The 17,589-nt window shown below is 44.0% G+C and overlaps 2 protein-coding genes across 3 annotated transcripts in view; both read right to left on the bottom strand.

Moving 5' to 3' along the window:
- Window positions 1-2,636, bottom strand: part of LOC138979440 (oxidation resistance protein 1-like) — a 126,541-nt gene extending 123,905 nt beyond the window's left edge. For both annotated transcript variants that reach the window (XM_070352159.1, XM_070352160.1), the window contains exon 1: window positions 2,344-2,636. In XM_070352159.1, coding sequence (XP_070208260.1) covers window positions 2,344-2,372 — 29 coding nt within the window. In that variant the 5' untranslated portion in view covers window positions 2,373-2,636. The remainder of the gene's footprint in view (window positions 1-2,343) is intronic.
- Window positions 2,637-12,219: 9,583 nt separating this feature from the next.
- Window positions 12,220-17,589, bottom strand: part of LOC138980789 (uncharacterized) — a 29,408-nt gene continuing 24,038 nt past the window's right edge. Inside the window, exon 16 of the mRNA XM_070353679.1 lies at window positions 12,220-17,507. Within this exon, the coding sequence (XP_070209780.1) occupies window positions 15,492-17,507 (2,016 nt within the window). The 3' untranslated portion in view covers window positions 12,220-15,491. The remainder of the gene's footprint in view (window positions 17,508-17,589) is intronic.

Here is a 17,589-nt window from a genome sequence, read left to right as displayed (position 1 = left end):
TTCAAGACATACCTGTGACCTTGAAAAAGGTCAAAGGTCACCAAAGCAGACGTCAAAGTGTAGAGGTCACTGGGAGTCACGTTCACATAAAATTTGAGCCCGGTCACTTTTATAGTTTCCGAGAAAAGCCCAACGTTAAGTTGTGTGTTGCCGAACAGAAAAGGCTAGTTATCTCCCTTGTTTTTCTGATAACGTTCGTAAAAGGCTACAGATGTAAATACTTTGATGTAAAGAATAATCCTACAAAGTTTCAATCACATCCGATGAACTTTGTCAAAGATATAAAATGTCTAATTTTTCCTTTGACGCTGACCTGTGACCTTGAAAAAGGTCAAAGGTCAACGAAACCATCGTTAAAGTGTAGAGGTCATTGGAGGTCACGACTAAACAAAATATGAGCCCGATCGCTTTGATAGTTTCCGAGAAAAGTCCAACGTTAAGGTGGTGTCTACGGACGGCCGGCCGGACGGCCGGCCGGCCGGACGGCCGGCCGGCCGGCCGGACAGACTAACACTGACCGATTACATAGAGTCACTTTTTCTCAAGTGACTCAAAAACGTTCGGGGATTTCATACCCAGGAACTCTCATGTCAAATTTCATAAAGATCGGTCCAGTAGTTTAGTCTGAATCGCTCTACACACACACACACACACACACAGACACACACACACACACGCACATACACCACGACCCTCGTTTCGATTCCCCCTCGATGTTAAAATATTTAGTCAAAACTTGACTAAATATAAAAAGCACAGGACAGGTTTGTGTTTGAAGGCCTGAACAGCAATCTAACGGGAGCACTATATATTCACAATAATTTTCATTTCACTTCATTTTGTTATCTTGCGTTTTCTGTTGAAATTCTGATGCAATATCACAAAGTTCCTGAAGATCTACCAGTACATGCATAAAACATTCTAATTTTGGCAATGGTTCAGCCCTTCATTTTATTTTACCCCGGCCCTCCCCCTGTTCTCAGCTGCTTGCAACATAATAGTACAGTGAAACCACTCTTTTTAAAATTAAAGTACACCCCCAACCCCATTTATCTCATTGTCTCCCAGGTACGGATATATCCGTACCCACTCATAATATGGTTCTATCTGACCAGGTACAGATATATCCGCTCAGACGGTTAGCTTCCGTCGCTTCCTGTAACGTCGATCTAACGCCTGCATTCCAGCGTGTTGATACACAGTTACTACGATTCTGAGTGACCTGCTGCAGCACAGCTGGTCTCGGCAAAAAAACCACGTGGTCAACATAGGTGTGGGTAGAAAGTGTTAAGACCTTCTCGCCTTTTGAGACCTTGCTTTTTTGACATTTTCTGTCCATAACTTCTGTAAATACTAAATGACAAAATCTATCTCCTTCAATTAAGACTCCCTCCTATTTAAGACCTGAATTTTTTAGATTTGTTGAGGTCTTAAAGGAAGGTTCCACTGTGGTTTGCTCCTGACTCCTATTCAGCATAGTAACTGCATGAGATCACTGATGACAGGTTCACTTGATGATCACTCATGACAGGCTATTGCAACATACAGAAATACACAGTTGATGACATGCAGTCACGCTCATTGACTCCGGGAGACAATAATTCACTGCCAAGTACGAACTGTTGAAAGGGTATGCAAGGATTTACTTTAGCAACACAGCATAGCCCTAGTAAGGCTGATGGGGTCTATGTCGACCAAAAGAGTGGGATTTCCTGTAGGTGGAGTTCCTGTAAAGGGATTCCCTGTATATACAGGGAATCCCACAGGGTGGAGTTTTTCAATAAAACTTGCAAACCATATTCGAATTGCTAAGAAATATATAAAAAAGATTGAAAAACATCAAATTCTACCAATGTCGCAAAGCATTGATCACGTGACTTTCGGCGATATCAGCGAAACGCTACAGGAACTACACCCTGTGGTATTCCCTGTCCACTTACAGGAAATCCACCAAAAGGAAATCCCACTCTTTTGGTCGACATAGACCCCATCAGCCCTATTAAGTGCATTACTAATTACTAATTAGAGACAATGTTTACAAGACAAGCAAGCCTCTCTATCTCTCTCCCTCACACACATCAACACCAAGCTATATTCACCAACATTACACTGTAAACTTCTCAGTATGACTATGAACCAAACTAAGACAAACGATCAATAAAAGCGCAAGGAGAGAAGAGAAAAGAAACACATCCCACTGTTTACTCTTGTCGATTTTCTCATCATCGTGAGTACACTTCACTAATTGTAACTGCACGCTGTGTTTAACGAAACGCATGTAGCACAAAGCCGTACACAGTTCCAGAATCACACTTACGTTAGTGCAATAGAGAATAAACTTACTTGTGGACGACTTCTTGGATCCTATACATGGCTGTTGCTGCGAATGACGAAGATTCCCATCCAACTTTTATCGTTGGTCATCAAGTCCCCAAACGTTCGGATGTTCGTCGTCTCCCATGAAGATTTTTCCATGTGACACCTAATTTTGCGTATACGGCTCCAAATGAACTAAAAGAGCGATAGTTGTTTGTGCGCCAAACACCGTTATGTCTTGCTATTCACGAGAACAAAACAGCTGGATAACGATTTTCATCCGATAAACACCCACGAGCAGCCATTTTTCTTTGCTGAGCTTTGACACTTCCGTCTGCTAATAATACAAGGGAAGCAACTCGTTTTCATTCGAGAAAGAAATTTGCGCGAAAATCGAAATAGCATCTAGACCCCCTGAAAAACAGCAATGATGTCGGTTACAAAAAACAACAACAACAAAACAGTGGTTCAGCTATTTTTTTTTTAAATTGAGAATGCTCGTTTGCTGAAGTGTAAAGTAGAAACCAACCACAGTGGAGACGTGACACAGGCGCCAGACGTTTGACACTGCATGTACACAACAGAGATATGTTTTGAAAGTTGTATGGAGCCACACACACACCGTGTGGCAAACACACACACACACACACACACACACACACACACACACACACACACGCACGAACATTCACTGAAAATTAAAAAAACTGAACCCATATTTTTTATGCATAAAACAAAGAAAATATAAACAGTCATTGTGTAAGTGCCCACGACCTGAAAATTGAAACTGGTAGATACAGCAATGCATCTGGGAAAATAGATTATATGAAAAATGTGGAGTAATAGAAGATGAAATACATTTTCTTCACAAGTAATTGCATAGAAAACAACAAATTTCAAAAATCTTTCATGAGTGAAATTAATCAACCTGTATGATGTACCAAGTCAACTTTTGCAAGTAGACACTGTCAGTACAAACCACATTGGGAGCATTTGTATATAATTGCTTCCAAAAAAGGAAACAATGAAATCATGTTGTTCTTTACCTTCCCGTGTTTTATAAACACTACGTTTCATGACCATAAAGTTTATTCGTATTCACACACACACACACACACACACACACACACACACACACACACACACACACACACACAATCACACGCACGCACGCACGCGCGCACGCGTGGGTAATTACAGACATCGGACACCGATCAACTACAAAAAAACACATGTGTGCCGAGCCTGCGTATGTGTGTCTGTCTGTCAGTGTGTGTGTGTGTGTGTGTGTGTGTGTATGTGTACGGTGTATGTGTGCGTGTGTGTGTGTGTATGTGTACGGTGTATGTGTGTGTGTGTGTGTGTGTGTCAGTGTGTGTGTGTGTCAGTGTGTGTGTGTGTCAGTGTGTGTGTGTGTGTGTGTGTGTCCCACGGTGTGTGTGCCGTGTGTGTGTGTGTGTGTGTGTCGTGTGGAGTGTACGGTGTGTGTGTGCCACGTTGTTTGTGGACGGTGTGTATGTGTGTGTGCGCGCGCGCGTGTGTGTGTGTGTGTGTGTCAGTTGGTGTGTGTGTGTGTGTGTGTTGGTGTGTGTGTGTGTGTTTACTAGTCTCTGAGTTTTCACTGACTGAAAACCTTCGGCTTCTCTTTACCGTGACGACAGACCAACAATGTCCCCGTAAAAACATGGTTTCAAACATGGAGGCCGCCATGAAAACCAAGAAAGAACACAGAATTTGATCGGCCCTGAATAGCCCACAATGGGACATGAAAAATCACCAACCAGCCTCAGTGCTTCATGTCTGCCCGCCTTTCCCAACCATGAGGGCACCAAAGGGGGGGGTATCATCACGATCACGGGAAGGGAAAGTTTAGCTTTCACGATCACAGTTACCTTGATTTTTGTTTTCACGATCACAAACACCTTGACGAATAGAGGATCATAGAGTGATACAGCTGTGAAAAATGTACGTTGAAAATAAAATGCTTTGAAATAATGCCCATCACGATCACGAAGACAAATGACGATCACGATCACGAGACTTGATTTTTTTGTCATCACGGATCACGGGCAAAGTCCCATCACGATCACAGAAATTGAAATTTCGGCAATCACGGTCACAGAAAGGTCAAAAAACGCCAATCACGATCACGATTTTAAACCCTTTGGGGCACTCAACCACGAACGCAGGCAGCTAGGCAGGGGAAATAACTGTTCTCTCTACTGGGGTGGTCCACGGTTTGATCTTGTTTTGTAAACATTCGCTCAGTTAAAACTTTATATTGACTAAGTTTCCTTAAACTTTCAAGCGAACCTAGTGGCCGCGGGGATAAGAGCGACAGCATTCAAACACTGTCAACTCCCAAGTCGTGGGTTCGAATCCCACTCGGGCCCGTCAATATCTTTCTGTGTGTTTGTCTCTGCACTGATGCCTGTACTGACTGATGAAAGACTGATACCAGTGTGATGTGTATTATGTGAATGTTCGTGTGTGTGTCTCTGGGAGTGTGGAGTGAAAAGGGATGATCCAGACCAGTGCCAGGGTGAGAGTGCCAGATTGACAGTGCCAGGGTGGGAGTGTCAGAGTGACAGTGCCAGGGTGAGAGTGCCAGGGTGAGAGTGCCAGATTGACAGTGCCAGGGTGAGAGTGTCAGAGTGACAGTGCCAGGATGAGAGTGTCAGAGTGACAGTGACAGGGTCAGAGTGTCAGAGTGACAGTGCCAGGGTGACAGTGCCAGAGTGACAGTGGGTGACAGTGCCAGGGTGACAGTGACAGTGGGTGAGAGTCAGTGCCAGGGTGAGAGTGCCAGAGTGACAGTGCCAGGGTGAGAGTGCCAGGGTGGGAGTGTCAGAGTGACAGTGCCAGGATGAGAGTGTCAGTGCCAGGGTGAGGGTGCCAGAGTGACAGTGCCAGGGTGGGGCTGGGCCGCTATTGCGCGGGGCCGCTATTGCGCGGGGCCGCTATTGCGCGAATCTAACCCTAACCCTAAAGATTCGCGCCGGCAGAGTGAGAGTGCCAGGGTGAGAGTGCCAGGGTGGGAGTGTCAGAGAATGTTGGTGCTAGAGTGCCAGAGTGAAAATGGTGATGCCACAGTGGACATACCAGAGTGTGGAGTGAAAATGGATGATCCAGACCAGGGCCAACGTGGCAATGTTGGTGCTAAAGTGAGAATTTGAAAATGGCGATGCCACATTGGGCGTATCAGAGTGTGAAGTGAAGGATCCATACAAAACCAACAAATCGCGTGCCACTTTACACTTACACGGAGCCCCTTGAGAGCCTGCCAACAAATGTGATCGCCTTTTGAGAGGAACGAGTGGGTTTGCGCGTACGCGTGGTTTAGTTTAGTGTGCAGGAGCTCTTACCAGCACCCTTGTGAGATATTTTTTTAATTGTCGTTTATAGATAGTAAAAACGGTCAGCTATCTGGCCACCTCGAAAAATGTCCCTGTTACCCTTTTAACGCTCCTGAAGCACCCCGGGTGGCAATCTCGGGTCCGGCAACAAAGAGTGTACCCCATACCCGCCCAGAACCTTAACCGTTGAAGATAGGAAGACAAGTATTGAACAAGAAAGATGCACAACAACCAGGTACAATATCTCATTGTTGTACAAAATTGTTGATTGTTATTTAATGGTTTCCGTTTTTGTGGATTTCACAAGGCGGATTGATTAAACGGCAACCCGTGTCATTCGTCCGAAATTTCTTTGATGCTGCGTCTAAACGATTGAAAATGGAACAATAGTATGTGAACAGATAATGCGTACATTATCATTTTAAGCATCTTTTGTTATCATAGATATACATCAAAATCGTGACAGGTCTTGGTATAAATGTTACAGTATGTGATTGGTTCAAAAATTTCGAAAAGTTACGAACATGTGTACTCAGAAAAGTGAATGAAAATCCAGGACAATATTTCCAACACCCTCGTTGGGGCCCCAAAACACTGAAATGGGTGGGTCCTATTATGGTACACAAATAGAAAACAAATATATTTACATTTGAGATGGTTAGTAGTTGATAACGTCAAATGACACAGTCATGATTACTCAAAACTCATCATCGCTCTCAGCAAACGCGTCAAAGTCAACCTCCTCCTCTTCTTCCTCGTTCTCCTCTTCTTCACAACCACCATCGGCCAGAAGATCAATCAGCGACACAGGTAGGATAGGCTTGTGGGACCACACGGGTTCTAGCACTCCGTCGGCATTTTTACAAGATACAAGATACAAGATACAAGAAATTTTATTGTCCTCATCAATACAAGGAAATTTGGCATGTGTGTGGCAAGACATAATACACTGATACATAGACATTTACAAAGCAACAACTGAAGTTCAATATCAACACACCCTTACGCACACATACCCACTACTTCAGACACACAGGCTACATGTGCCCCTCGGACGTACGCAACCCACAATTCACCCAGCCATACAACTCCACATGCACTTACTCATTCATGCAGCACTCTAGCGCCCGGCCATGCACAACTCACACACTGGAACCCTCGTACGGCTACATATGACACCCGCACAAACATTACAGCCTCAAACATCGTACTAGATCTACAACTAATAAGCATACATCCACTATCAAACACCGAATACATCATCACACATTACATCATAACATATTGCATTATAACACACGCACAAACATTACAACTAACAAACAATCATACACTATCAAACACCAAATATATCATCGTACATTAAATTACATCATACCCCCCCACCCCACCATACATTCACAATCGACACAGAATACATCATCATACATATACATTACATCATAACCCCCATACATACGCAATCAACACATAGTACATCATCATACATTACATTACATCATAACCCCCCCCCCCCCCCCCCCATCATACAAAGTAAACAGACGTCAACATTTCACTCTTACCCCCCCCCCCCCCCCCCCCGCCAAACACACGTCCTCTACTCTACCATCGCTCACACCTACTACACATCACCCATAGTCCTCCAAGTCACAGTTCACAGCACTCATTGTCCTTCCGCAGTCACAGTTCACATCACCCATAGTCCTCACAGTCAAATTTTACAGCACTCAAGTCTATCTAGCATACTGTCACATTCACAGGGACTGGTTGTAGAGTCGTACAGCCATCGGGAGGAACGAGTCCCTCATCCGGTTCGTCTTGGCCCGCCAGCACCTCAAACGGCGTGATGACTCACGCGTGGGCTCGCACGATGCGAGCGCCTGGTGCAGAGGGTGGCGGTCGTCAGAGCGGATCATGCTCAGCTTCTTCAGCGCCACACTCGGGAATCGAGTGCTGAGAGGCTGAAGCTCAGAGCCAATGATGGAGCCTGCTCTCTTCACAATCTTCTCCAACCTTTCCATGTCGCCTTTCTTTGCACTGCTGTGGTAGCAGAGCTGGTTGAAGGAGACGACACTCTGAATAGTCGCCTGGTAGAAGAGGTGGAGGATCTGTGGGTCGACGTGGAACTGCCGCAGCTTCCTCAGGAAGAAGAGCCATCCCTGCCCCCGGTCGTAGTAGAGTTTGGCCTCTCCAGAATGCCTTCACGAGCACGCTTGTCACAACAGAGAAACGCGGTGGTTTACGCGCTGAATGTGCGGCATTAGAGCAGATTGGCAAGGAGGCATGCGAGCTAGATCGACCGTAGACTTGGACGTGAGTTTCTCATGCTCTCCCGGCCACCATCTTGTGGTGCAGCTTTCCACGAGCCACATCAACTGAGGTCTCACGACTGTGATTGTACATCATGCATGTGAACTGTTCCAACTGCTTCGCCACCGACCCGAGGCTTGACATCCCAGCCGTCACCAAGCTGCCTGAACGCCTCGTGAAACCTGGGGTTCTTCTCCAGTTTCTTAAGAGGCCCCACCTTACCTTTTCCTTTGAAGGCACTGGTGCAGTCCTCTCCGCTGTACACATAGAACCCCAAAAGAGTGGCACAATAGTCATACCCCAGGGACTCTGCAAGCTCAGAGAGGTCGATCAGTCGCCGATGCTTGGCCTATAGAAATCACCAAACGTTTTGTCTTTTCGCTCATATCTGTGTCTTCCTTGCCGGCCATTACCAGGCTGAGAAACCGGACGAGGTCAGGAGTAAGAAGAGATTCAGCAGTCAGCTCCATGTCATTGGCTGTAGGCGGCGAAGGCAGATCTTTGGACTCTTTGAAAGCCTGTAGAATGAGACCTCGAAGAAGAAGTGCGACTTCTTGGTGCTTGTCTGCACTTCCCAGAGAGTAAGCTTGTGCTAGGGCATCCGACACCGTAATGCTCGAGCTGTGCACCAACATGAATAAAACTGCAGCTCCTTTGTCTCGATCGACCTTTGAGAAGCTGATACTTTCATTGATCGGGTGCTTCTGTAGATGTTTGAGGAGTGTCTGATTTCGATAGTTCGGGTTCTCGTATCCAGAAGCAAGCGCAGAGAAGACAATTGCAGTACTTCGTTTTGCTGGACAACATGAACTTGAATGTGTTCCAACGTCAGACAACTCACCCAAAACTAATGGGGTCCTGATTTGGCCTATTATGGTCCGCTGGACCCGAAAAGCAACAGCTAACTAACTAACTAACCCAAAACTAATTCCAAACAGCGACATTGAAGTGAATGAATTGCCGGTTTTGAACAACAACACCCTGGCACAATATGACGCAGCACTCCACAGTCCAGAGAAAAAAGTCGGAGGCAGAATGGGAAAGACCTTTTCCCAAGGCTCAAGCTAAGTGAAGCCAGAGAGCCGGTGTGGTGACAGATACCTTGCTGGGAAGGGAAACTCACGGACTTTTCCTCAGGACTGATCTAGCGATGTCAAAAGTAACTGACAGGGACCACTTGGAGGGCGTTGGACACTAAACATTTTTTTTTTTTATCTTGGAATCTCATTCAATCTTGTGTGAAAAAATTCTCGTTGTGTAACTTTTACACCACGACCTGGCACGATTTGATGAGTATATACTAACAAAAGATGTCTAAAGTGATAATGTACGCATTATCTGTTCACATACTATTATTTCATTTAATCGTTTAGGCGCAGCATGAGCGAAAATCGGACGAATGACACACGTTGCCGTTAATTGGTACGCTTTGTGAAATCCACAAAAAACAAGAAATTCCTCCGAGGTAGGAAAAACACCCCCGTCCTTACCATTCTCACTGCCACCAACTGAGAAGGTTATTTCCCTTTGACCATTGATATGTCCCTCTATAAGTCCTTGTAGAATCTTAATCCACCAATAACTCCCTAACCGTGTGTTTGACTGGTCCCAATTTTTGGAAGGACCGTCTCAGGAATGTATAGAACCTGTTCACCAAGTTTGGTGACGATCGGTCCGTTCATTCTTGAGATCTATATGCGAACACAAACACACAAACAAACACATCGACCGAATCCTATACACACCCCTATACCGGGGGTGTAATAACATAATGCAATAACAATTAAGTAGATGTGCAACGCCAAGGCACTGCATACCCCAGCGAAAGACAAACCTCTCTCTCTCTCTCTCTCTCTCTCTCTCTCTCTCTCTCTCTCTCTCTTTCTCTCTCTCAAACACACACACACTCACTCACACACACTCACTCACTCTCTCACACAAACTTGATACACACAAAACACACCCCCATACGCACATATAGACAGACGGACATACACACCTTTACAAACAAACACACATACACACACATGTATACACTTACGCACACGCACAAACACACACCCACCCACTCTCTCTCTCATACAAATAGACACACACCCACACACACACACACATACACTGTCAAGATTTAAATTAAGAGGTCGTGACTGGTGTTTTTGTCTTGTTGTAATAATCATGCTTTTTGTCTTCCCTGGGTGCACTATCATAAAATTCTGGTTACACCAATTGTTGACTTCATTCAGACTAGACTGTAAGGAAACTTCAATTTCTTGAACAGTCCTACAGCTTGTGTGAAGCGTCGAATCATCTGCAAAAAAATCCGTTTTAACTTTTGAATTAGATATATGAAGGGGGAGGTCATAATGAATACACAAAACAAAATAGGCCCTAAAACTGACCCCTGGAGGACTCCACTCTTTAAACATCCTTTGGGAGAGGTTTTACCGTTTATAGAAACATACTGTGTTCTGTTGACAAGATATGATTTAAAGAATGAACACGTTGCGGGATTGCTCACGTACAATGCGAGTTTATGTAAAAGTAATGTGTGATCTACAAGATCAAAAACTTTCTTAAAATCAAGAAATACAGCCCCTGATATGTCCGAACGATTAATTGCCGATAGCCAGTTATCACAGAGTGATGAAAGAGCTGTACTACAGGAATGTTTCGGACGAAACCCAGATTGAAAGTTGTGAAATAATTTGCACCTTTCCATGTAGTTCAGAAGATTCTTCTGTATGTGCTTCTCTAAAGGCTTTGATAAAATAGGAAGCAATGAAATTGGCCTGAAGTTATTAGGGTCAGACACATCTTTATTTTTAGGAAGTGGAACGACCTTTGCCGTTTTAAATGCATCAGGAAAAATATTTTGTTCAATGCAAAGATTGTACACATACGTTAGGGATTCCACTATGTACGGTAGGGCTAATTTAAGCAACGACGGGGGGATTTTGTCAGGCCCCATGGATTTATTATTCTGAAGGTTTTCTATAAATTTTCCAACTTCATGTACGGCAATAGTTGGGATAGAGAATGAATCTTGTGATTTCAATTTATGAATACAAAATTCTTTTAATCTAAACAACAGGGAGTCCCCACCCTCGACTTCTTCATTTACATTTTTAAATTGTTTCAATCGATCAGCCAAACACAGAAAGTGCTCATTGAATTCGTCAGGAGAAATGGCGCTATTTAAGAGAGAGAGAGAGAGAGAGAGAGAGAGAGAGAGAGAGAGAGAGAGAGAGAGAGAGAGAGAGAGAGAGAGAGAGCACACACAACATATCCAACACACACACATACACACACACACACACGCACACACACATACAAACACATGCACACACACACACACACACACACACATACAAACACACGCACACACAGCTTTTCTTATTCATCTTCTTTTATTTGTCTCCAACTTGTTGTTGAACGTCAGTCAGTTTTAACTTGACAAAACTTCTCTTCAATTCAAACAATTAATTATGACACATTCGTGGACGAAACACTCGTTCTCATAAATCACATTCTTTTAAATAGTATCTGAAAGTCAGTATGAACATACAAAACATCAACAATTCAAGTTTTCTGTGAACAACAACTGCGTGAAAAACAAACAAAAATGTTTCCATCCCAACAATTACAATATTGTAACATACACTTAATATCAATTTTTAATAAATAATGTTGCCAATCAAATTTGTTAACATCAAAACTCAAACTGTAGAGAAACACTTGCATATTTGTTTCTCTTCCACAAAAGACACAAACACATGCTCATGCATGTTGTGTGAAAACACACACACACACACACACACACACACACACACACACACTCACAGACACACACACACACAGACACACACACACAGACACACACGCAGACACACATACACAGACACACACAGACACAAACCGACACGCACACGCACACACACAAACACAGACACACACAGACACAAACCGACACGCACACCACACACACACACAGACACAGACACACACATACACATACACAGACACACACACACAGACACACACACAGACACACACACAGACACACAGACACACAGACACACAGACACACAGACACACACACAGACACATACACAAAAACACACACACACATACACACACACTGACACACACAGACACACACACACAGACACACACAGACACACACAGACACACACAGACACACACAGACACACACAGACACACACACACAGACACACACACACAGACACACACAGACACACACAGACACACACACGCACACACACACAGACACACACACACACATTCTCTCTTGCGCTCCCTCATAGCCTTATAGGTTGAACAACAAATCGTTCTCCCTTATTTCCTACTAGCACCGCATGGCCCATCACTCCCTCCCCCTCCCCTCATCAAACATATACACTCTTATTATATTTACACACAATCTCTCTTAAAGGCTGATCAACCAACAGGCACAATAGATACACATATGGACAAAAACTCTCTCTCCCCATATATGCAAATCCTCTTCACAAACACACACACACATTTCAGTAAATATACAAATGTAACAAATCACAACCTTGGTAAGGGGATTGCAAAGTTCCTTTTTCGGTGATGCTTGGCATCAAGTATGTCATCACTTATCTCTTTGAGATAAGAAAACCAAATTCTGTCAGAACAAATATAAGGGGGCTGCTGTGTGTTTGTACATCAGAGGCATGCAAGATGTAATCTATCTTTCTGCTAACCGGCAAAATAGCATTGATACAGTAGAACCCCCCTTTAAAGACCCCCCAATTTCAGACTCCCTCCCTTTTAAGACCCTGTTTTCACAGACTCTTTGTTCATAACCTCTGTAAATTTACCCCCATTTTAAGACTCCCTCTTTTTTGAGCCCCGCTTTTCTCAGATTGTTGTAGGTCTTAAAATGGGGTTCCACTGTATCTGAGGTACAGAACTCCCTTTTTAGACTGCCATTAATCTAAGAGAAACCAGAGAAATAGAGATACAAGTCTGATCCGTAGACAGAGAAACAGACAAACAGAGGAACAGACAGAGTGAAACCTAAGGCAACGTAAAAACGTCTTGATAAAGAAGCAGTCTGAAAAAGAAATCAAGGTCTTGAAAGGTGGAGGGTGTTAAAGTGGGGAGTCTTCAAAAGGGGTTCCACTGTAATCAAAAGAAAACATCAAAATGGATGGTCAAGATGGCGCTGTACAGTCAATTTGAATTCATTCTACTTCCCTGTTTTATCTTCAATTTAACGGACATATTTATTCCTGAAACAGAATGTGCAAAGTATAACTGAACAATCCTACATTCTTTGTTTTCCATTTGTATTTGTATGGAAAATTTGTTAAGCAAATAAACTCAATGAGCAGTATCTGTCCTTTTTAAATAATCTTTCACATACATATATATCTGAAACAGTTTTGTGGTAAAGATATACATTGTACATATTATATGACTGAAAAAAATCCTATTTTGTAGCCTCATCTGCAATCAAATTGCACTTATGTTTCACTTTCTTCTCACTGAAAAAGTAAATGTTTAGTAACATGCTGTTTACAAATATTTGTTTTTAACCTAAATAGCTATGAGCTAAAGTGTATATTTAACTATAATAATGCAGATCTTATATTCAATATTTTTTGTTTGCAGACATCTTCGTAACAACCCTACAAAATATGTAACTCTTGTTTTTGACAAAAAAACACCATATTATTTACATCAGCGACCATTTCTAACCATATATTTTTGCTTCAAAATTGTCTGAACTACAGTCAAACATGCCCTTACGACCAACTCTCGAAGGCAAACATTTGGCCATTTTGTAGGGTCCCTGTTGCGTTTTTCTTCCACTTAATTCACCTTTACATAGCAAGCACCTATCTATATTATAGATAGGTATAACAACCACTTCTGGTCAGTCTCATAGCTGGTCATTGTAGACAGGTTTGACTGTATTGATATCTGATCATTTTGACTCTTACTCCACTGCACGCTGTTGGCAGTTTCTCTCTTGCCACGCATAACATTAACAAGAATACAATAATCTATTTAAAAAAAAAAATCTGCATGAAAAAAAATCATAAACAAAAAAATTAAATTATTGCAAGTTTGTACACGAACATGAACATTTTGTTGGCATATTGAGACTGAATATTCATGCAAAGATGTCATGACTTAGCTGTGCACCTTAACATGTTTGCATGCTCCTCATAGTCATGCGCACTCATCCCTGCTTTTGTTGCAACTTGCAATGTTGGTTTTATCTTTCGGCATGAACATAACTTACATTTGAACTTAGTTTAACACAATCAGAAACAACTTTTGGTAAGAAAGTTTGGTCCCCTCCTCTTTCACACATATACAAAAAACCAAAACAAAAAAAAAGCCTCTAGAAATAAATAAATATTTTGCATACAAGCACTGCAAATGGAAATAAGGCAATTGTGCAAGATAAAGTACAGAAATTAAATTTATAAAAAACAAAACAAAAACTACAACACTGTTTTGTAAAGCGCTAAGCCTTCAATTCTTCAATTTTCATCCATTTATACTGTCAGATTACCCGTTCACTTTTATCACTCGAGATTTTCAGACGCTCCCTTCCTTCAACCAATCTTGTCAGCATGACAAAGTCCGTCTCAGAAGTCAGTTTGATAGAATTACGTTTCTTGCCATCTTGTAAATGTAATCTTCACTGCACTGTTATTGCATGTTCATATGTTTTGACATCCTGGACAATCCTCTTGCACTTCCAGGAAATTAATGAGTTTTTTTTGCGGGTTTGAATACTCAGTCAGTGTTCGCCTGCAGTTTTTTCAAATATGATTATCAACCAGTCAACCAGTCAACCAGACACATTTGCTTATGATTTTAGAAGCCTAACCTTTGCACCGGTTGCGATATGAGAATTGTTCAGCGTGAATGATTTTTGACAAGGCTTTAAGGGTCTTTCAGTGTTTAGCCTTCAGATAATCACTTTTTCCACATACAAGGACAATACCAGCGAGTCACATACGCCGTTTACTTGGAAGACCTGCGATGTCAGAATCGTCCAGTGTGTTAATGAATTTTGTTTAGCCTTGAACAGTCTTTGAGTGTTAAGTCCAGAGATAAAAAAAAATAAAAATATCAGATACGATTATTATCCAGTCAAATTCGCTGTTGACTAAGAAGGACGGCCTGTGCCGTAGTCGCAATGTCAGAATCGTTCAGTGTATCAATAATTTTTGTCAAGGCTTCAATTTTCTTTCAGTGCATATGTTCTTCAATGTTCTTTCAGTGCATATGTTCTTCAATTTTCTTTCAGTGCAGATGTTCTTCAATGTTCTTTCAGTGCAGATGGTTTTTTCCACATACAAGTACCAGGGAGTCCCGTCCGGCCTGCGCCATGGTGGCGATGTCCGAATCGTTCAGTGTGTTGATGATTTTTGTCAAGCCTTGAATAGTCTTTGATTGTTTAGTCTACACTATTTTTTTTCAGATACAACTTTCATCCAGTCACATTCGCTGTTGACTCAGAAGGCCGGTCTGCGTCGTCGTGGCGATGTCTGAATCGTTCTCCCCGCCCTGCATGTGAACTCCCAGCGACCCCCACTCGTCCCACTCCGTGTTCTTACCCCCCAGGTTCTCCCCCTCCCCTCCCCCCTCCTCCTCCATGTCCGATCCTCCGTCCTTCCAGCTCTCCCCCATCTCCTCCTCACACACCAGCAACTGCGGGTCGTCCGAGTCGCGATCGTTCATCAAGATGGCTTCCGCTTCTTCGTCGTTCATGAGAATGGCGTGGGTTATGCTGGGCGACCCTGCGTCCACACTGTCCGCGAAGTAGCTCTGAACTTCCGAGTCCATCATTTCGTCGTGCGCTGCCGAGTCTGCTGAAGGAACAACTTGCTGTTTGTCTGCGGTGGTGGATGATGGGAGTTGTGAGGTTTGAAATGACTGTACTGGTTGTGTTGGTTGGAAAGCCTGGGCTAGCTGCGTGTGTGTATGTGTAGGCTGTATCGACTGCGTTTGTTGGAAGGACTGGGCTAGCTGTGTATGGGTAGGCTGTATTGGCTGTGTTGGTTGGAAAGCCTGGGCTAGCTGCGTGTGTGTAGGCTGTATCGACTGCGTTTGTTGGAAGGACTGGGCTAGCTGTGCATGGGTAGGCTGTATTGGCTGTGTTGGTTGGAAAGACTGTGCTAGCTGTGTATGTGTAGGCTGTGTTGATTGGCAAGTCAACGCTACTGTCTTGGGAGAAACTTGCTCCGTCGGCATACTGGCGTATGGAGCAGGAATGGAGCTCATAGAACTAACAAAAGCAGGCACCGGAACAACCTCTAAAGAACTCTGAAGTGGAGTTTGAGTTTGCAGCTGAGCTCCAGAAATCGTCTGAAACCCACAGCCCTCTTCGCTCAGTACGACAGGCTGGTCATTCTGTTTGAAGAAAAAGGGGGTTTGCAAGGCTGTGTCTTTCACAATCTGTTGTTGGTTTCCCGAAAAATCGGTGCCAGAGACATGCTGGTCAGGTATCCTGCCGCCGAGGGATGAAGCTTCACTGAAGACTCCTTGGAAACCTGCGGTGTTTTTGGTGACAGTACTCCCCTGTACGTTCCCATCTGATATTGCATGGCTGATGACCACCGCAGGGGAGGGAGAATAAGTCGCAGAAGAATGCGCTGTGGCAGAGCCTGACAGTGATTTCACAGCATCATTCTCACAGCCCACAGTGATGGTGACAGGTTCCTCCTCAACACGCACTCTGTCAGCAAACACAGTGTCATCGTCATCACCAAAGTCTTCATGGACCAGATCCTGGTCGCCAATCTCGATCTCCTCCTGTCGGCAGATTGTCGGTCGACGCTCACCGCTACGTGCAAACCCTCCAGACTCCCTCGTCCGGCGCCGAATTTCTTCTCTGGCATCGCTCAGCGAGTCTTCTTGGTTCTGAGAGGACTGCCTGCTCCCTGGTAGCGACACAGGGTGTCGTCTGTCTGGTACGCTCAGCAGCAGAGACGTTGGTTCCATTTCTTCTTCCAACGATCGCGGTTGTCGCGTCAGACGGTAGCCTCTTCGTGGTGACGCAGTGTTGAAGCTAGGAGACATCTCGCGAGGAGAATTTGCATGAGGTGACCTCGTCAAGGTCGCGCGTTTTGTCTGCGGTAGAGGCGACAGGGAGGAATCGCGATGGGGGGAGTGAAGTCGTTTCACCAGAGTCGCAGAAGCTTCCGACACGACAGAACTGGCAGCACCAAACCCATGAGAGCTTAAACCCTGCGATGTTGCTGAACTTGCACCAGAATAAGGGACAGCAGAGCCCGCGCCAGTTGAAGGTATGGTATTGACCCCAGACTTTGTTGACGTGGTCTCGGGCCACTTGTGGCTGGTTGCCATGGTCGCAGGGGCGGGGGTGGAGTGGGGGGAGGTGTGGTGTGAGGTGCGGATGATGGAGGTGTTGGAGTGAGAGGCGGTGTGGACGCGGAGGTCGTCAGACTCGGCGAAAGTGTCGCCACACAGACCACAGATGTAGGGCCGCTCCTGCAGGACAAACTTGGGTTAAAATGACTTGTTGTAAGTTTAGCATTACATATTTTGCTAGAATGTTTATTGGTATTTGATG

This window comes from Littorina saxatilis, linkage group LG11, assembly GCF_037325665.1.
Source record: "Littorina saxatilis isolate snail1 linkage group LG11, US_GU_Lsax_2.0, whole genome shotgun sequence".
In the NCBI taxonomy this organism is placed as follows: domain Eukaryota; kingdom Metazoa; phylum Mollusca; class Gastropoda; order Littorinimorpha; family Littorinidae; genus Littorina; species Littorina saxatilis.
Note: the sequence above shows the minus strand (reverse complement) of the source record. Positions and strands in the feature narration are given on the sequence as shown.